Source organism: Bombina bombina, chromosome 4 (assembly GCF_027579735.1).
Source record: "Bombina bombina isolate aBomBom1 chromosome 4, aBomBom1.pri, whole genome shotgun sequence".
NCBI lineage: Eukaryota > Metazoa > Chordata > Amphibia > Anura > Bombinatoridae > Bombina > Bombina bombina.
Window position 1 is genome coordinate 262,410,040 of NC_069502.1, and position 22,306 is coordinate 262,432,345.

The 22,306-nt window shown below is 35.2% G+C and overlaps 1 protein-coding gene across 1 annotated transcript in view; it reads left to right on the plus strand.

The window, feature by feature from the left end:
* Positions 1 to 22,306, plus strand: part of MYO7B (myosin VIIB) — a 355,055-nt gene that overhangs the window by 109,538 nt on the left and 223,211 nt on the right. The window contains 6 exon segments of the mRNA XM_053711560.1: positions 1,499 to 1,634; positions 8,102 to 8,262; positions 18,831 to 18,968; positions 19,643 to 19,801; positions 19,968 to 20,060; positions 21,685 to 21,779. Of these exon segments, the coding sequence (XP_053567535.1) occupies positions 1,499 to 1,634; positions 8,102 to 8,262; positions 18,831 to 18,968; positions 19,643 to 19,801; positions 19,968 to 20,060; positions 21,685 to 21,779 (782 nt within the window).

Below are 22,306 nucleotides of genomic sequence, written 5' to 3' on the forward strand. Positions count from 1 at the left end.
AATGGAATGCGCTCAATATATACATCAATGGCGTGATCGGTACCCCACTGATAGGCACAAAGGGCATAAGGTAAAAATCATAAAATAGTAGGGAGAAGCAGTGGGTGGGCTGCATTATTAGGAAAAAAAAATCATGAGGGTCAATTATATGTTTAATTAAAAACTTTATGAAATAAGACAAATGTTAATTTAATATTACTAAAGCTGGTGTTTATTGTTAAAGCATAAAAATTATAAAGTTTACTGTCCCTTTAAAGAGAGCATTAGAAATACTATCACATTAAACGAATGTTAGAATGTTGTACGAATATTTGAAATTCAAAACTAGCGTGTTAAAATTAACAGACCTGATTAACATTCGCCTTTCCCTAGCCACAACCTCTGTAATTTAAAGCCCCCCACATCCTCTGTTGCCTGCTTACTTCTTTTAAATAGATCAATTTGTGTTTTCTTTTTTTTTTAAATAGGCATTTATTTCCATTATTACTTTTTTTCCATCTGGGTTGTATTTGAGGGCATGCAATTTATTAATGTGTTCTGTTTTTTGTTTTTTTTTCTTGTCCTTTCCTATGTTTCTTCCATTCTATCTAGGGTTGCACCGATACCGATACCAAGTATTTGCATGAGTACTTGTACTCGTGCATATGCACCGATACTTAAACCGATACCTCCACTTCCTACCCATATGCTATCTTGTGGCGTTTTTTCAAATTGCATGTTCCTATTTCAATTTAAACTGGAGTGGAGACTAAACTAAAAATTGTTTACTACTGTTCTGCCAATACAAATTACTGTTATTTGTATTATTGTAGGAAAGATCACTGTACCTCGTTCACATAAACCCCTGAAGTACTGGGCAGTTAATAAACAGATTTCCAGCTCTGGCTAAACTGGCCCAAAAATATCTTTCTGCACCATGCAGTAGTGTGGAAAGTGAAAGACTGTTCAACTTAGAGTCGAACCTCCATACAAACGTCAGATTGATGTTATATAACAGCCCTACAACCCAATTGCATCACCCCTTTAAATGTAATATTTTATTGTAATAATTTTTATTTATAAACCTGTTCAGTGAACTTTGTGACAAATAAAACTTTTATTTCATATATAATTATAAAGAAGGAATCTTAAATAATTAGTCTGTATTGTGCTTGGTAAACTGTCACATGACATTAAAAAAAAGTATTGGTAATTGGTATCGGCGAGTATTTGAAAACAAGTATCGTTACTTGTACTCGGTCATAAAAAAAATGGTATTGGTGCAACCCTAATTCTATCTATATGTAGATATTAGAGGTTGGGGAAATGTAATGCAAAGATGAAGAAAATCATGTAATATTCCATAAGATAATCTTCAAATGCTGTCCTGAGCAGGAACAAATTCACTTGTATGTAATAAAAGCTTATTTTAATACCATACCTAAATAAAATATGTGTCATATACTGAATAAATAGATTTCTTTGCTCAGTTTTAATTCTTCAACACTGTTTGTTTTAGGGAACGGATGCCACCATGTTGGTTAAACTTAATAAAATTCATAGCAAAAACAACACATACATCCCTTCCAGAAGTGATCATGATACCAAGTTTGGAATCAACCATTTTGCAGGGATTGTGTATTACGAGACAGAAGGTAAGTGATACTTTGTGCTATCAGAATTCTTTTATTATATTATTATTTTACTGCCATATTTACGCAGGAGTATTGATTTATTTGTAGGACATTTGTTTGTAGGACATCTACAATATTAGTTTATTTCATTTGCTTAGCTGTGAGTTCTTGAAATATGTTAATTAATGATATAAGTATTATAATATCCAGAAGCTGAAATAGTTTGTCGTAGGCAGTTCATTTGTTGTAAGGCACTCAACCAATAGATCCCATGTGACTATTGACAGTAAAAAACTAGAAGGTTGTGAGTCGTAACATTTCAGCTGGTGCAATTACACAAAACATGCTGTTTAGAATACCCTAACCATGCTGACCCAACCTCCATAAACATAAGACACATTTAGTTAAGTATAAACATATCTATCTATAAATCACACCTTATTCAATCTTCATTTATTTCTTGTTACATGTAAACTTTAGCAAAGTGTGGGAGATACAGAGATTCTGTAAGGCTGGATAGGTGGTTCTGCAGGAAGGCCTGGCCAAATCTTAGTTGTGACTCAGTAGTTACTCCCCTGTATGTAGTCAAGAAAAAAATAGCCTAGCTCAGAAATTAAAACCTCCTAAAGCCACTCTTCCAGTCCTATTTCCTTACTAGATAGGATAACTTAGTAGAGAATTTACACAGCGATGGAGAGGGCGCATGAGCACTTAGGGGGTGCTACCAGAAAACTTGTTTATAAAATATAATATACTACAATATTATGAACCACAAAATGACAATTTATTAACAATTTAAATCATAAAATATACAATATATATATATATATATATATATATATATATATATATATACAGTATATATATATATATATATATATATATATATATATATATATATTTTTGAAGCAGTTGCATCAAAGTCTTTAAAACCACTTTTTAGGCACAGTTTCACAACACAACCATATCTGTGGTATCAGTGATGTTTGTAAGGGATCTACACTCTTTGTTAGCTAACATACCATCTGAATGGATTTAATTACACACATACTTGCAAGTGGATTCATCAAAGAGTAAATAAAAGTATTGTTAAAGGGACACTGAACCCAATTTTTTTCTTTCGAGATTCAGATAGAGCATACAATTTTAAGCAACTTTCTAATTTACTCCTATTATAACATTTTCTTCATTCTCTTGGTATCTTTATTTGAAAACCAAGAATCTAAGTTTAGATGCCGGCCTATTTTTGGTGAACAACCTAGGTTGTTCTTGCTGATTGGTGGATAAATTCGCCCACCAATAAACAAGTGCTGTCCAGGCTTCTCAACCAAAAAATAACTTAGATGCCTTCTTTTTCAAATGAAGATAGCAAGAGAACGAAGAAAAAATGATAATAGAAGTAAATTAGAAAGTTGCTTAAAATTGCATTCTCTATATGAATCACGAAAACATTTGGGTTCAGTGTCCCTTTAATAAATAGTAATTTTGGTCGACTGGGAATATATGTTTGAGACACTAACATTCATGGGTTTCAAAGGACAATTCATGACGGCTATTAAAAACCTGTATTCAGACCCAACAGCAACTATCAGAGCAACGGGCCATCAGTCTAGGCCAATTAAAATATTAAATGGGACACGTCAGGGCTGCCCGCTATCTCCTCTATTATTTGCACTAAGCATAGAACCTTTAGCGGCCTACATCAGGGGAGCAAAAGACATTACCGGAGTAAAAATTAACAAAGAAGAATATAAACTCACCTTATTTGCGGATGACATTTTGCTTACATTGACGAAACCTTTAAGATCACTCCCTCATCTATATCAAGTCATTGATGAATTTTCAAAAATCTCAGGCTTCAAAATAAATTCAGATAAGTGTGAGGCTATACCACTGACACTACCACTACATACTCGTAAGTTGATAGAAGCGAATTTTGACTTTAATTGGGCTAAAAAAATATATCAAATACTTGGGAGTTAACATAACAAACACACTAGAAGGACTCTATAAGGCAAACTATACTGAGATCTTTAAGACCGTAAGAAGGGATTTGGGTAGATGGAGGAGGAGGGGGTGTTTCTCCTGGTATGGCAGATTATCGATTATAAAGATGAATATTCTCCCGAGAATATTATATCTCTTCAGAGCATTACCAATCAAAGTACCGCAAAGAGAGCTAGCAGATCTCCAGATGGACCTAATTAGGTTCCTACGAGGACCCAAAACAGCTAGAATAGCCTCCCAACTATTAAAACAACACAAACAGCTAGGGGGAGTGGGAGTGCCCAATTTGTTAGACTACTATCCGGCAGCTAGGTTGTCACAAATTACGCTGATAAGCAAAAACTGTCGAGAAATAACTTGGACTAGACTAGAGGCAGACTTAGCTGGGGTGAATGATCCAGCCACGATTGTTTGGAACACCTCAAACACTACAAACAAAACACTATACAAACTCAAGGTGACAGAGGAGTCCAAACATATGTGGAAATACCTCACATCTTCTCTAGGCCTCATACCCAAGGGTACTAAGATAATACCACTGGGTGCTATACTTCCTGCAGAATTTCAAACACTAATATGTAAGTGGGAAAATAAGGGCCTCTACAGAGTTGCAGACTTTTTAGATAAAGATAAAATGCTCACATACACCCAACTGAAAGATAAACTTCAGCCGGACACCTTACATTGGTTCCTATATCTTCAGATATCCACCACAATATACAAATACAGACAAAACAAACCATTAAACCCAGACACTACAACAGAACGCATTATTGCAACCCCAGGTAGAAATAAAAAACTAATATCACAACTGTACTTGGCAATACAAGATGCAAAAAAAGGCTCCAAATTGCCGCTTCATGAGAATTGGGAAAGAGACTTAGGTGAAACATATGATGATGACAGATGGACACAAATACTTTCTAGGATTAGCAAGGGGCTGATATGCGCAGACCTTATCGAAAATTCTATTAAAACATCTTACAGGTGGTATCTTACACCCATAAGAACTGCACATTATACATTGCAGAAAAGTAGACTCTGTTACAGAGGCTGTGCAGAAATTGGAAATTATATGCATATGTGGTGGGAATGTGGGGAGATTAAACAAACTTTCTAAATTGATAAGTATCCTATTAGATAAATCTATGACGCTAACTGCGGCACAGGCCCTCTTGCATGTTTCAGATGAATCCTTAAACTTAGCTACCAATATATTCATAAATATACTTTGTACAACCACGAGGATATGTATAGCCAAACACTGGAGAACAAGTTCACCAACGTGGTCAGAAGTGATTAACAGTTTAGATAATATATATGCTATGTCAGAATCTGCCTCTTGGTTGCAGGATAAAACAACACATTTCCAAAAGATTTGGGTCCACTGGATCATGAACAGAGATAGAAGTGAGATAAGGGAAATTTAAGTCTTTCAAGAGTTATAACACGATAGGGGATCTCTCCTAAACGTATTGCCACTAAGTCTTTTATGGGGAGCTTATATACATCTTAGATACAATTTGATGGTTCTCTCTCTGCTCGACGGGAAAGGTTATACAGTTATGAGTTTATTGTTTTACAGTTTCAAAAGTTTATGTTTAATGTTTATAATTATTAAAATAAAAGGAAAACACATTAGAAAAGGGAGGGGAAGGAAGACTATAGATAATTTCGTTCCTACTTCAGGAAAATAAACAGGACCTCATATATTTCCTACGCCTGAAGGCAACTTCAGTAGGTGGGAGCTTTTCCTAGGACTCTATGGACTTTCAGAGATTTCAGTAATGATGGAGATACATTGTGAAAGCCGGATGGATATACTAATTGCTGAGAGAAGTTGTTTCATCCTCCAACTCTTTTTCATGTTGTTTGAGACAGATATATGGAATTGTAAAACTTTATCGAACATGATAAGAGGTCCTGAGACTGTAACAATGAATATAAATATGTTTATCTGAACTAGGGGCATGATGTATTAGATATGTCTCCTGTCTTCCTTTCTGACAATAAAGATTATTTCAACTAATAAATAGTCATTTTGTGGTTCATAATATTGTAGTATATTATATTTTATAAACAAAGTTTTCGGGTAGCAGCCCCTAAGGGCTTATGTGCCCTCTCTGTCCCTGTGTAAGCTATCTAGGATCCATCAGCAGTCATATTAACTTCATAATGTTCAAATAATGTTTTATTGTCAAGGAACCCTAATAAATAAATAATTTCAGTAGAAGTTTCACTCATGCAACCAAATTAAAAGTTAAACAAGTGTCTAATCAGTGATCACACTGAACATCATTTGCACAAGTGTCTAATCAGTGATCACACTGAACATCATTTGCACAAGTGTCTAATCAGTGATCACACTGAACATCATTTGCACAAGTGTCTAATCAGTGATCACACTGAACATCATTTGCACAAGTGTCTAATCAGTGATCACACTGAACATCATTTGCACAAATGTCTAATCAGTGATCACACTGAACATCATTTGCACAAGTGTCTAATCAGTGATCACACTGAACATCATTTGCACAAGTGTCTAATCAGTGATCACACTGAACATCATTTGCACAAGTGTCTAATCAGTGATCACACTGAACATCATTTGCACATTTTATCATTAGCACGTGCTAAAATGAATTATTTTACAGCTAAGTATAAAATAATACTTTTGTAGGATCTAAGAATGCTTCTAACTTAGGCAATTTACCGGTTTTGAGATATGTTATAGCAAAAGCAAGTAAAAATACTGTACCTTTTGAGAATAAATGATAAAACTGGAAAATGTTTGTAGACAAGTAAAAATAAGGAGAGGAGGGCTGACTGTATTTATCTACAGAGATGTTCCAATGCTGTAATTTCATATCAGCAGCTATATCTATTTAATAAATAATACAATCTAGAAATTATTGAATTTAAGTTCCTACTGGAATAGGGCCCTCAATTCCTCCTGTAAGTGTTCGTCACATTTTGTCCTATCTCTTACAAGTTTTATATCATTGTTTTATTTAAGTGAATTGTACCCATGGACAGTGCTGCGGAATATGTTGGCGCTTGATGAATAAAGTATAATAATAATAACAGTTTAAACAATTGTGTCTAAATAAACTGACCATTATTAGCACATCATTTCATTAATATGGCTGAAAATAAATAATAATCATTGAGCTACAACATGTTCAAATGTTGATGTTTCATTTTCAGCAGCCAGATAAGTTACATGATGGTGTTCTAATAATATTCGGCAGTCCAGAGTAAACTGCCAGTAAATGCAGTACTTACAGGAACTACAGAGAGTACAATATCTGTCTCCTTAAAGCTCACATACTTCCTCCAACAAGTTATCCTGTCAGTCAGACCTGCACCACAGAGGAGTAATCACACCAGTGGGCCATTCCGGCGCTCTACAAGGCTTCTGGCACTGTCGGAGGGGCCAACGGAATGGCTTACAGGGCATAAGCTAGTTCCCATCCAGATAAACGACCTGTAAGAGTGGGTCTTTTCACTGGTTGGGAACTAACTGATATTTTTACATATTGGAATCAGCAGTGAAATGTTGGCACCAGCTAATCCCAGGCATTAGCATGTCTGAGTAAGCAGGAAACTCTGACAGAAAGTTTTAAACCCTTACTGTACGGGTCAATCCCAGGCAGGTGACAACACTACATCCACTGCAACAATTAACCTTAACCATCCAGGCCGAAACCACCCTTGTGCTTCTTAACCCTAACTGTGCTAGTCTGATCTCCCAATTAGCAGTTAACCATAAGCATCTCAACTATAAGTTATAAGATGCAATGCTTGACTTAATGCCTTCCTTTACAATTAACCTTAATGTTGTCCTTCCCTTGAAACCCCCTTAATTATTTCTCTACTCTTTCCCCTCCCACCACAAACAAAACTCTATATACTCTCTCCACACCCCACCACTAAATGTAGCCTTCAATGGTAATGCTCTTCTTTATTACTGACACTCCCCATTGCTTAAATTACAGAAGAAAAAAATAAAAATACTGTACCATCCTTGAAAGAAAAAAAAAATGGCTGTTGGATTTTTAGTCAGAAACCAAAAATCATTTTGTTTCTGAACCAATTACAAAAACAAAATCTAAAGTGCTCTGCTAGAAATGGCTGCTAATTACCACAAATTTATATGAAAATAAAAATATTGTATGCGCCAAGATTGAAAAATATTATTTTAATAGGTACTTTTTATAAAATGTATTGTACTGGCATGGATATAGTAGTGGTGCTTTATCACTTGTCAGTCTGAAAATAAAGATTCTGCCATATTAATTTTAGATAATGACACACATGCTCATACATGTAAGTAATTTGTGTATATTATCTTACAAGGTATCTAAGTGTGGTTTTAAACATTTTATTATTTTGATTTGTTAGTTTAATATCTTATTCATATGAAAGGTGTCAACATTGTTTTAGTTAAATGTTTGTGTTTAATCTCACTTTATCAGGTTTTCTGGACAAAAACCGAGATTTACTAAGCACAGACCTTCTACTTCTGGTTCATTCTTCCAATAACATGTTCCTAAAGCAGGTGTTCCAAGTGGAAAAAAACTCAAACTCCTCCACGCATGGGACTATACGTAATGCAGGTCCTAACTATACGCTCAAGGTTGGTTGTGTCTTTTTTTTTTTTTTAAAGGGACACTGCTTTGCAAGCATTATATAGGCGTTCACATGGGGTGTGCCCTTATCACCCTTGTGTGCAACAGCAGAATTGTGATGGTGGCGCAATTCCCTCTAAGCTAGCTTGTGCACAGCTTTCTTAAGGCTTGCTGTCGCTATGTCAGATTTGGAGAAATTGTAATAATATGGAATGTTACAGAGATGTATTCTGTGTATGATAGGGTGTAGGTGGAAAAAAAGTAGTGATCGCCCACCACCAGCACTTAAGTGCTCAGTTTAACAGCATGAGTATCAGACAGTGTAGTATTTTACTTTTTCCAGAGATATTTCATAAGTAAAAGAAGATCAATGCTGTATTTTACAAATTAATTAGTGATATTGTCTAAAATGGAAAAAAAAAATTGTGATCCACAGTAGGAATCCTCCAGGGACCAATGGGGCTCAGGCTGCTCTCTGTCGTGAGAATGGTCAACTTTTCTAGGGATGATTATCTGAAACACAACAACAGAAAGGCACCAAATAGCATAGTACAATTTTGACAGTCAGATATATACATGAAATAAAGCAACTCACAAGTTGACAGCACCTCATAGGTGCTTGATGAACAGGCTGGAGCTTCTCAGTTGTCCCGCTAACTGATACTGGCTGAAGCAGGAACTTGAGTGTTTTAGTGACTCTCCACTCCTACAGGGGGAAGACACAAAAACACATAGCCCAACACAGCAACAATTCTGTATAATAATAGTAAGGGATCAAATGCACTTACAAGATGAATGCACCTGAGAAGGTGCTATCAACAGCAAGCCGGAACTTCGTACCCACCCAGCAGACTGTTGACTCCGGTAAATGCAGAAACTCTTGTCCCATAGGTACCACCTCTTGCTGTTTGCAATTGTTTGATATCCATGAGAGCAGAGTATTTTAGTGTATGTCTTTATTGTTTTACCTTTTGATCTTTTGTTCAAAAACAAAGTTTCACAGCCTTCTTTTCTCATATTTACCAAGGGTGCCAATATTAGTGGATGGCACTGTATATATATATATATATATATATATATATATATATATATATATATATATATATATATATATAATTTTATTATTTAACTTTATTTATAAAGTGCCAACAGTAAATATGTGTGTGTTTGGGCTTTGATTTGTTGATTATTTTTTAACTAAATTTGAAATGTGCTTTCATATACAACAATTAATATAATATAGAAATTATAATATGGTCAAGCAGCAACAGTTATGCAATACTTGTTCAAATTGTGCTAATATGTATAATTTAGGACCCCTGTGGGTGTGTCTCTACACACCTGCCCAATCAGGCAGTACAGCCGATCAGCAGAGCACATTCCAGATTCTATATGATTACAAATCATTTATGATTTCTTATTTTGGCTTATTAAGTAAGTCTTAGCCCAACAACTTGCACGAAAACCATCAACAACATGCAGAAATTATTTAAAAAAACACTAAAACCAAGCAATTAATAGAGCCAACCAAATCTTTTATATACCTTCTGAAATAACTCAGTTTTCTTGACTTAATTGATCCTTTTTTAGATTAGACCTTTTTCCGGAAGGATAGGGTGGGGTCCAGGGGAGGACTGGCAACTTTTGGCCCAGGGGACAAGTACAACCTTGTGGCCCAGGAACATGATCTCTGCCCTATTAAATGTTATATTTGAAAATTAAAAAAGGCAAATAGAGATACTCACTGCATTATATAACTCTCTGATTTGATCTATTGACAGATAATAAGTGTGCTGAACTGTATTATGAGTATAGGAATGTATACCCTGAGTATGATTTTCTTTAAACTGATAATAAATACACTTTATACATTGTATAAGGTGATGAATATCTAGCTGATAAGCTTGCTGCATTGTATAAATGTGGTGAGAAGAGAACATGTTGATAATAAACATACTGCACAAATGGTTATAAATATCTACAGTATATGTTTAAAATAAGCAGGCTGGACCACAATTTTTTTTTTACTAACATCTATTTTCACCACCAAAAAAAAAATTTAAATTGTAAAACACATAGGACACAATATTTTTTCCCAATTTTAGGCACTTTATGAAATATGTGCTGCAGAATGAAAATAGCATACAGTAGGTAGTTTTCTAATACTATGTGCAAACATATAAGAAAATTATTATTATTTTTTTTTTTTTTATAAAGTTCTTTTATTGAGGTTTAGAGAAAAAGGCATACAAATTTCAAAAAACAAAATAAGTAAAAGTTACAATACAGTATTGGGTGATAGTATACAATATACATTACATGCCTTACAATTTTTAAGCCTTACAAACTGTGTGAGAGGCCACTGTTGGACCTCAACATAGGTCTAATAACACAAGAAAAGGCTTCCCGAAATATAGGAGAACACTTATGGATCTTATTAAAGAAACCTCAGTTTTATATTGGAGTGTATGTTTATAACTTCAACCAGGAGTAATCAATAATAATGCAAGCAGAATACCAACATGAAATAACAGTAGTCTAGGCGTACATGAGATGTATGAAATGGTATTAGTAGTCATGGGCTCATACCATATGTATTGTGGATATGGAAGAGTGATAGCATTCTTTAAGTCAAGGTATCTAGCAAGTAAACCATGTAAAAAAAAGACTACAAGAAAAACATGGATATGCAGCGGAGTGCCGAAGGGAAAGAAGAGAAAAAAAAATGGGGGGGGGGGGAGGGGAGAGGAAGAGGAAAGGCAGACAGTGGAAGATACAGAAACTTCCTATATGCTCAACAGGACCCTCATATACACGAAGTCCTGGGCCTATTTAGTTTGTCTCCAAATTTCCCATGTCTGGACGTGTAAGGTTATCTTGTTATTAATGGTAAAGATAGGGCTCTCCATACCCTCCAAATAATCCATAATCTTAGCTATATCATTCCAGGAGGGAGGCCTAGTCTGTTTCCATAGTCGAACAATAGAGAGCTTAATAGCCATCAGTAGGTAAATAGTAAACAACCCTCTGGGGTTGAGGGGAGTCTCGATTGACAAATGAAAAAGTATGGTTTGTGGCTTGGTCCATATAGTAGAATCAAGGACAGGACACTTATGGGAGAGCATTGTCCAGAAAGGCTGCAATATGGGGCAACCCCACCACACATGTGACGGCGAGCCTACTTCCCCACATTCCCTACAACATAACGGAGAGTTTAGGGGAGATATTTTGAAAAGCCTTAAGGGAGTAAGATGCCACTGGGTGCAAATTTTAAGGTGTAGCTCTAATAAGGTAATACAGTGAATAGCCTGTTTCGTAAGTAGCGTGGCCTTGGTCCATTCCTCTTGCGAAGCATGGAAGCATAAGGCCCTTTCCCACGATACAATATAGGGCGATTTATAAAAAATCGGGGGGGTTAAGCAAATCCTGATAGGAAATGGATAGTGATCTGGGAATTCTCCGAGCCGTAGCCCAACGCTGTTCCCAATTAGTAAGAGCCCGTAAAGGAAATGTTGTAAACCCCCATGAATGGAGTAGGCTTCTCAGCCTCCAGAACTCAAATTGAAGCAACTGGGTAGGATGGTATGTAGAGTTAAAGGTGGCCGGTGACATTAGTCGTCCCCCTGGGAAAAGATCCTTAATAGTGGAAATGCCATGCGAGTGCCATAGTGAAGGATGCGAGACCCTAAGAGCTCGAAGAAGACCTGACAGCGTATGAACCGGCGAGGGATGCAGAGCAATCTGTGGTAGGGATCGAATTTTATCCCAAAAGAGTAATAAGAAAATTATTTGATCAAGAAAAATAACCTTTGGTATTTTGGCAAATTAAATCTATACATTGTTCAAAATAAAATAGATACATTTGCAGGAGTTTCTGTTCTTTTCATACATTGGTCTTTAAATCAATATTTTACTTTGCTGAATAGAATTTTGTAAATATCTATAATAAACGTGAACTTTATGTATAGATGTATGTTAGGTTTAAGATCATCGGACTGTAACGGTTCGTATCCTTTTTTCCCTTATGATGCCTTAGAGAAAGGTTATTATGAAATCTCAATTCCAGGCATCTACCTCTAATATTTGTAAGCAAAAATGGTCTCTTGGCTTATTAAAGATTTTGAGAATATATGTATAGAAAAAGGCATGAGAGAATAAAGCATATATAAATATAGATAGATATATTTTTTTTTACAAATATACAGTATACAAAAAGAAAAAGGTATTTTGCTAAATAAATACAATTAAAATGTTGCAGAGTTACAATACTTTAATAATGCTTGCTTGTAAATAAATATTATACCATACAGTCTTGACAGCATTTCGGTTCAGATAATATTTTCTGCCCCTTATATGTTTAGTGAAGGGGTATTTATACCTTTTTTAAAAATCCTTTGGCATTACATCATAAGTAGTTAGCAAAACAAACAAAAAAACAATCCTATAACTTTGAGCTAAAACTCAAGTAGAATATTGGCACCATTGAGAGTGGTCATGAGACATGATCAATTTTATTACTTTGGGTGAAAATACAAGTTCATTTAGAAATAGCATATCATTTTACTTGCTTTCTTATTCATTTTATTTGAAACTATTATATTTATTAATGTATAGCATAATAAAACATTACTTTGAAATAAATGCATTCATTAAGAAATTCAGTAAAGCATTTTCTTTTTCATTTAGAATAACTACTTTTATTGATAAACTCCCCAGTAACTAAACTATATAGCATTATAAACATGAATAAATGATGTGCCTGTAACACCCTCTCCTACAAATGAAAAAGAAATCATAACTATTATTTAGTTAAATGAAACTATACAATGTGCTATCCAGTGACTGATGATGCAGAGGTGAAGACGTTGAAGTTAACAGCTCAACCCTTTGTGGGGAGAAATTTCACAAATATTCTGTGTAGAATGCACAAAATAACTTTTATTTTGAGGCAAAGAGGAAAATAGTTTGTTATACTTTAGCATATATAAATAATGTGCATTTCTAATTCAGAATATGGATAATTTTTAAGTATATTTTCAAGGATGTATAGTACGTGTGTTGTAGCTATCATAGTGCTCTAAGTCAACATTTGTGTAAACAGATAAACTTTACAATATATGAGGTAGCATATTATAATTACTAATAGTAGGGTTTATGTAAACTGGCATGGCATGAAAATTCATAAGAATTAATTTAATTCTGAAATAATATACAAATGTTAATGCATTTATAAAATAACAAGTAACGTATTTCATCTATAGATAAATAAGAAATAATAGCACATTTAACCTTACAGCTCATGTCATTTAGGAATTATGTTTAAAATTAATCTTAACCTTAATACAGGCATATAAGAACTAAGGGATTTATGCAAAAATGTAAGTGAGCAAATCACTTTAGTGTAGCTACACTGATTTTTTTTGCATATATTAAAGGGCCATAATACCCAAATGTTGAAACACTTGAAAGTGATGCAGCATAGCTGTAAAAAGCTGACTAGAAAATATCACCTGAACATCTCTATGTAAAAAAGAAAGATATTTTACCTCAAAAGTTTCTCAGTAGCCACCTCCCATTGTAAAGGATTTCTAAGCAGCATATTAGTATGTCTGTCCTGGGACAGCTTAGGGGTTGAGCCCCGTGCACTCTCATGTTATTTCCCTATTCAGTTTAAAGGAAGTTTACAATGAAATCTCATGAGAGTTAAGTGAAATCTCATGAGATCACAGTAAAAGAGTTCATGACCTCAGCACTGCTGATGCTGATTGGCTGCTGTTCATTTCTTCATTTATTTATTTTTTTTACCTGCAGCTCGGCATCAGCTGAGTATAACTTTTTACACAGAACTTACTCTGCTGTACTTCCTTTTTTACATAGAGATGCTCAGATGATATTTTCCTGTCAGCTTTTTACAGTTATACTGCATCAGTTTCAAGTGATTTAGCATATGAGTATTATGTCCCTTTAACCATTGGTCGGTAGAACTCCGTTACTTTGTTGCTATGCAGCATATTTCTGAACATTTGTGGACTTTACATGGAATGTTGACTCATTGCCAGGAAGTGACCTTAAAATTAATGCAAGTTATTTTTATTTAGGAACACCTTTAAAAACAAGTATCCACATCAGTGACGTGCAGTCATAGGAGGCAGGTGAGGCAGCGCCTCACCTGTCCTATCTGTAATTGCACCTTATTTAATAAATAATAAAAAAATTTAAAAATATATGTTTAAAAAAAAAATTTGTGTGGGTATTTTAGGGTGATCCCCCTACCCCCCCCCCACACCCGTTTGATTAATTGTTAATTGCGCTCATGCGCTACATAATTATTTATTTAAAATCCTGATCAAATACATACACATTGCGCAACTAGGCAGAGGCTGTGAGCCCTACCGTTGCGCAATGTGTATGTATTTGTTTGTATGGGCCGGCGGAGAGTGAGACTGCCACCCAGTGGCTGCTGGCAAAAGTCTCTGAGTCCTCTTCGTGGCCCATACCGCTCCCAATGGAGGCTGTTCTATACCAGCCTCGGAGCTCTGCTCTGCAGTGCCTGGCCCATCAGCCAATCAGCGCCGCGGTCCCAGGGGTGGGGCATACTGGTGCGGCAGGCGGGAGACTCAGAATGAGATGCGGCATGACAACACAGCAGTGCAGCACTAAAGCTAGCTGCTGCCCAAATTGATGTTACTAACTTACTGTCCCCAGCACAGCACTCAAGCGGATGAGGTAAGGCTAGCTCAGTGAGTCCTGTGGTTGTGGCTGTCTGTGTGGAGGAGGTCGTGGCGGTGGCAGGGGACTTAGCCAGACGTAGGTGACAGACGGCGGGGGCGGGTCCAGTCACAGACAGTGAGTGCTGCTTGATTACAATGTCCCGTTTTCAATCTCCTGTACAGATGCTTAGCAATGAGGCAACAGTCTATAAATAATGCTGTATTGGGAAATAACATAATTACAGTCTATGAATTACCTTGAAAGTATTTGTATAGGACTTGCATAAATAAAATAATATACAGTTTGGACACAGGTACCTTTTGTGGTTGACTGATATGCACACAGGCTGGCATAAATAAAATATCTGGAAATATAAATATAAGGATTTGATTTTTCTATATAAGAAACCAAGTGATAAATGTGGTATTTTTAATGGATGAGAATAAAGGAAAACATCTTTAATGATGTTAATCTACTTCTGCTGGTAATAAAAAAAAATCTTGGTGTTGTGGAAGCAGTACTTTAACACTGAGGTGGGTGGGTGACGTGACAGGGAATTTGATGGGATTTGTAAACATGATATCATCATAACGGGTCCAAGGGTGATATTGGTAAATGGCGGGGACATTTCTGAGACTGGAATTTAAAGTTTTATTATCAGTCATTAGCTCAGAGAGATGACTGAGATTGCGGATCCAACAATTGTCTTGTTTACTTTAGGGACATTTACTACTGTACAGCAGGCGCTAGGAGGAGGAGTGCAGTACATAATATTCAGTTTAACCTTTTACATACCTGTTGAAAGAGAGGATTTTAGTATTTGTTATGGGAACCAGCAAACTGCAGCACAGTAGGAAGAATAAGCCTATAAACTTAACATTCTTGCTGACTGATTCACAGTGCAGTCATACAACAGATTGCACATAAAACAGATTGTACATAAAACAATAGACATTATTTTTCTGCAAAGCTTTTAGTGTAGACATTTGAGAAGAACTAGGAAGTTTTTATCGATCATCATTTTTAGTAACTATTTAGTAACTCTTAAAATGATTAAATATTTTATTTTTTTAAAGCATCAATAATCTCATTTTTTCCCCTCCGCTATTTGTGGCTGTAAATTAAATGACTACTACTACTTATTATTTATAATTGCTTATTATTTGGCCAGACCATTCCTTTTTGGTATTATCTGATAAATCTTTTTGCTACATCTTTTCTGTGACATGAACTAGTGATACAATCTAAACAAATTGATGCTGTGTGGTATATCTCTTCCTGCTGGTAGATACCTCTGCTTTGTATAGAGCATGTTTACTGAAGGGAAACATGCTTTTTAAAAGTTAAAACTGACATGAGGTTGAGGTGTAGTTTGTATCTTATCCCTCAAGAGATGTTGGGGTCATCATAAAATAAATCACATAGGAAGGGTTGCTGAGGGTAGGGGATTGGGGATTCCTATTTGAAAATAGATGTTAACTCCTTCATCAGACTTTACTGATTCAGCAGCTGCTTGTATTATAGTGATCCCTTTAAAACATAACTCCAATGCTTATGTCTAAAAATATGAGGTTGCCTGCATGTGTATGTTTTTCCACAGTACTTGTGTTTTTTCTGTATAAAGTGACATATTGAGATGTATGGGAGGGGAGAAAATAAGTGTATTTGTGTTGTGCATCTGTATGAGTGTGTGTGTCTGTGTGAGAGTGTGTGTGCATCTGTATGAGTGTGTGTTCATCTGTATGAGAGTGAGAGTGTGTGTGTATCTGTATGAGTGTGTGTGTATCTGTATGAGATATGTGTGTGTGCATCTGTATGAGTGTGTGTGTGCATCTGTATGAGTGTGTGTGTGCATCTGTATGAGTGTGTGTGTGTGTGTGTCTGTATGAGAGTGAGTGTGTGTGTGTGTGTGTCTGTATCTGTATGAGTGCGTGTGTGCATCTGTATAAGTGTGTGTGTGTCTGTATGAGTGTGTGTGTGCATCTGTATGAGAGTGTGTGTGTGTGTCTGTATGAGAGTGAGTGTGTGTGTGTGTATCTGTATGAGTGTGTGTGTGCATCTGTATGAGTGTGTGTGTGTGTCTGTATGAGAGTTAGTGTGTGTGTATCTGTATGAGTGTGTGTGTGCATTTGTATGAGAGTGAGAGTGTATGAGTGTGTGCATCTGTATGAGAGTGTGTGTGTGTATCTGTATGAGTGTGTGTCTGTATGAGAGTGAGAGTGTGTGTGCATCTGTATAAGTGTGTGCGTGTGCATCTGTATGAGAGTGGGAGTGTGTGTGTATCTGTATGAGTGTATGTGCATATGTATGAGAGTGAGAGTGTGTGTGTGCATCTGTATGAGAGTGAGAGTGTTACTACTGTTATCTCATTTAAATTTTTCTTTTAGTATCCTTTGAAAAGCATACCTCGCTAAGGAGCATCAATGCACTACTGGGAGCTGCTGGTGATTGGTGGTTGCACAGATATGCCTCTTGTTAGCTCATTTAATATGTTGTTAGCACCCAGTTGTGCATTGCTGCATATCCTTCAGCAAAGGATAACAAGATAATGAAGCAAATGTACTAATAGCAATAAATTGGACCTGCAACCTGCCAAATTTTGCATAAATTTAAGCTGCCTCTGTCGGGTTCGTATATGTGTTTCTCGGGCGTATCATACCCAGTAGCCTCACTAGTCTCTGACCTCACCGCACGTCACTGATCCACATTGACATTTAATTTTACTAGCTAATATATGTGGGAACAAAAATAATAGAAGAAAGGTTTAAGGGTTATTTATAAATCACAGCATGACAAATGCAGCATTGAATAGAAGTAGTTAACCCTCTAGTAATTAGAGTCTTTATCAATACAGCTGTACTAATTAGCATGCATATGTTTCACGAATTCAAAGTTCAAACTACCTAAAAAGTATATTCCTCCTTGGTGTAGATGTCTGGATAAGTTTCTAAAGCATAATGGTGGATATAACTTTTTCTGTATATCACAACTAACTAAATATAGAGCCCCTCCCCCTTAAGCTAACTCAGATCACATCAAGTACAAACGTTTTCTGTGAAGACCAAAAACATTATGTGAGGGGTGCGCAAAAGGTGCTCTTTTTTTGCACTTGTCGGCCCTATTTTTGCCTGGGTGCAGTTGCCAACCTCCCCCACCAGCCCTGTCCACCCCTGGTGGGGTTTCTCCTAATTGACTACCTATGTAAAACCTACCTATCTTTTGCAATACTAAAGGCCAGAATTGCAAAGAATGTAAATTAACTCTACCTTAAACTATTAAGTTGCACAAGTGAGAATTTAAATCAATGTTCAGGCCTATCACCTCCTCAAATAACTTAATATCCTTCTGTAATTGATCATTGATTCTTTTTTTATCTAATTATTAAACAGTTATTTCAATTGGAAGAATAAACCTAGATGAGCAATGTTTACGACCATCTCTTTCCCGCTTGGAAACTGCAAAGCTTGCAGCTCCCATGTGTTTAAATCCAAGTCAGTAGTAAAGCAAAATTACATATTTTAGTGAATTAGAGCAATTTTTTTTTTTTTGCATTTAAATATCCTTTTAAATATCCTTTTAAATAATTAGGATAAATGTTTTAAAATGTTTTTTTTAGATGCAATCTCTTTTACATGATTATTTTAAAAAGAATGTTGCAGTTAAAAAAAATAAAAAAAAATAACAATGGTAATCATATACTGTATCAAGTCTGAATTCAAAAGCTTTTTATACTATTTTTACTTTTTGCTTTCCAATAACTGAGCATACAAAATAAACCTTAGAATTGTACCTGCACTTATGCAGAAAATCAATAATACATCTTGTAATGCACTGGGAACTGTAACTTACATTATTTTCTCTGCAGGTTTCAGATACAAATAAGTCTTTACCAACACTAGGTGGGCAGTTCAAGCAATCCCTGGAGCAGTTGATGAAAATCCTGAGTAACTGCCAGCCTTACTTTATCCGTTGTATCAAACCTAATGATTATAAGAAACCGCTGGTAAGTGTGCTACGTTATAAAACTGGGGTGCACGACTTCTTCAAATTCTGATTCTTGTGCAGTTACCCATAGGTTATTTTAAAAAATCAGATTTCTCTAGATTTGGATGAGTACTATTTAAAGTGCACTTTATACAAGGGTAACTGTTCAAAAACAAGAGGTATAAGTTAATTTTAAGATGGTGAAAACAAACAGAACACAATGGATATGGAACATATATCTCCAAGAGCCTACTAACTCTATTATCCATACGTGAACAGGCAAAAAAAAATCATTAACAATCTAATACTGTTCACTCACTGTTTCATATGGAGGGACATCTTCAAGGCAGCAGTGGTTTAGCTGAACAGTAGTTTAAAGTTAAAGTAGTAGTAAGTGCTACACGGGACATTACTGGATCTTTATTGGGTAGTGTTGATTTGAAGCATTTTCCTGCCTTTAGAGTAATGGTTTTAACCACATAATCAAGTCAACAGTTCATCAAAGTGACTGTACATTTATAATTTTTAGACAAATTCAATGAATAATTAAAAAAAAATTAAAAAAAAGTTTTTTTTTTCATTTATCTGAATCACAGAGCCGATATTTACTATAAGTAAGCCAACAAATAATTATGAGTCAGCATAAGAATAAATAAATAACAGCTAAGTTCCTACTGTTTTTATTTTATTCAGCTGTTTGATCGGGAACTTTGTATACGTCAGCTGAAGTACTCTGGAATGATGGAAACTATAAGAATCCGTAAGGCAGGATATCCAATCAGATACAACTTCTTAGAATTCTCACAACGGTATAGAGTTCTGTTACCAACTAAATTTGCTAATCGCAGCAAGGTAGGAAAAATATCAATCAAAAACGTATATGGGCAGTCTATACTGGCCATTGTTATTTTCCTTATATATATTTGTGCATATTTATGCCTATATCACTGTATTACTTTGCTAGAGATGAAATGACAAAGGTTTGAAGTAAAATTTAAGGATATTTCTTTTCCTGCAGGAAGACCATCTAGCTTGCTCTATTGGTATATTAGAAGCTATAATTGGAAAAGATGGTGAATGGAAAGTTGGAAAAACTAAATTATTCTTAAAGGTAAATTATGAGTTTTTAGATACAGCTTTTCCAAAACTGTTTTGCTATCTATAGTTTAAATATTTACCTGTGCACCATATGCTGTTATATAAACATAAAAAAAAAAAAACTTAACTGCTGCTGTGAGATTACAACAGTATTAACTCCTAAATATTCATATGATTGGTACAGGGTAGTGTACAGAGGTAAGTAAAAAATTAGCACAAGACAATTTATAGTGTAATAATGTATTTCACCATCTTAAAGGGATACTCAAGTCAACATAAACTTTCGTTATTTAGATACAACATGCAGTTTTAAGAGACTTTCCAATTTACTTCCATTATCAAAGTTTGATATTCACGCTTTCTTAGATCCTACTGAGCATGTGCACAAGCTCACAGGGTATACATATACTAGTCTGTGATTGGCCGATGTCTGTCACATGATATAGGGGGCCGGAAAATGGGAGAAAAAATTAATTTGTCAAATAAAATCTACTGCTAATTTTAAATTCAGAGTGCTATTGCATTGTCTTGTTATTATGTACTTCAGAGTTATGTAATTCTACTGCATTGAGTGGTCCCTTAAGTAAATTAGCTTTCAAAGTGGAACTTAACATCCCCTGAACAATTCATTTATAAGCAAGCTGTTAATTTAACAATAAAGAAAGAAAAACATATCTTAAAGGAATAGCAAAATGAAACTTGCATGATTCAAGTATAGCATGTAATTTTAAGACACTTCTAAATTGACTTCTGTTTTCAAATTGACTTTGTTCTTTTGGTATTATTGGGGGAAAGAATATGTGCATATCCTACATTACTGGGAGCTAGCTTCCAATTGATGGTTACACATGTTTTCTTGTCATTGGCTCACCAAATATGTTTAGCTAGCTCCCAATAGTGTATTGCTGCACTAGAGCTCACTTTAATATGTATTTAATCCATTTGCTAGGGTTAAATACCCAGGTTTTGATCACAATCTTTCTAAAATCAGCTCCTGATATTGAGGTTCTGTTTTTAGCTGATGTGTTCAGTATGTTTTTCGAGTAATCACAATCCAAAATTAATTTGACAGCTAAAAGACCCCATCCATGAACACATTTTCACTCATTCCGAAATCATGTTTTTGGTTAATTAGTTATCTGGATTGAAACTGGGAATCCTACAGAAACTGACATATACAATGGCCTTTTTACAACGTTAAAGTTTATATTACAGGTGTTTTGAATTAACCCCTTTGTACAGCTAAGGGAAATCATCCTTTATATGTGTGAGATTAACCTATTGTAATCCAAATCCATCCTGATAACTGGTAAACAGTCTGAATGTCATTTGTATAAGGGCATGATGGGTATACTGAGTATGTTTACTCGATGATTAAGGAAGTACCCTTTTATATCAATATTGAGAAGGTTTAATTTTTACTTGATTATCCCTTTAAATATGTTTGTATTTAGCAATTATAACAACTGGATCTTAATTGTTTTTCAATATTATTGGCATTTTAATATTCTGTACCTTATGTTTTTAAGTCCTGCTACAATCCTAAGAAATTGTAATTGATGATAAGGCTGTAGGAGAGTTAACTTATTCATTCTATATTTGTCACTAGCACAAATTTGTTTTCTTTTTTTGTATAGGACATTCATGACACCAAACTTGAGGTGGAACGTGAAAAAGCTCTGGTGTCTAAAGCTGTTCTCATCCAGAAGGTGCTACGGGGGTATAAATACAGGTAAGTTATTATTTTTCATAGACATCCAAGAGTTAGATTGTTTTTCTTCTTTCTGAAAATATCAACTAGCTGAGTGTAGAACTTTAAATAATAAGTTAAATGAATGTGAAAGTCTAAAATAAACTTTCAAGATACTTTTTAATTTACATGTGTTATTAAATTTACTTTGTTCTCTTTGTATCCTTTGCTTGAAAAACATACCTAGATAAGCTCAGGAACAGCAATGCACTACTGGGAGCTAGCTGGTTATTAGTGGCCAGACATGTAGGTCCCTTGTCATTGGCTCAACAGATTTGTCCAATTAGCTTCCAGCAGTGCATTGCTGCTGTGGAACTGACTTTATCTACATGTTTAAACCCTTTAAAAGTAACACTGTTATATTGCTCTAACAGATTAGGTTACAAGTGGAGCGATATTTAACGCTTCTGCTTGAGTATAAACTTTGATAGTAGAAAGTGTTGAGTAGCTTGCGTATTACAAGTTCGAAGTAAAAAGTCTGTGCATGCTCGAAACCCAACGTGTGCTAA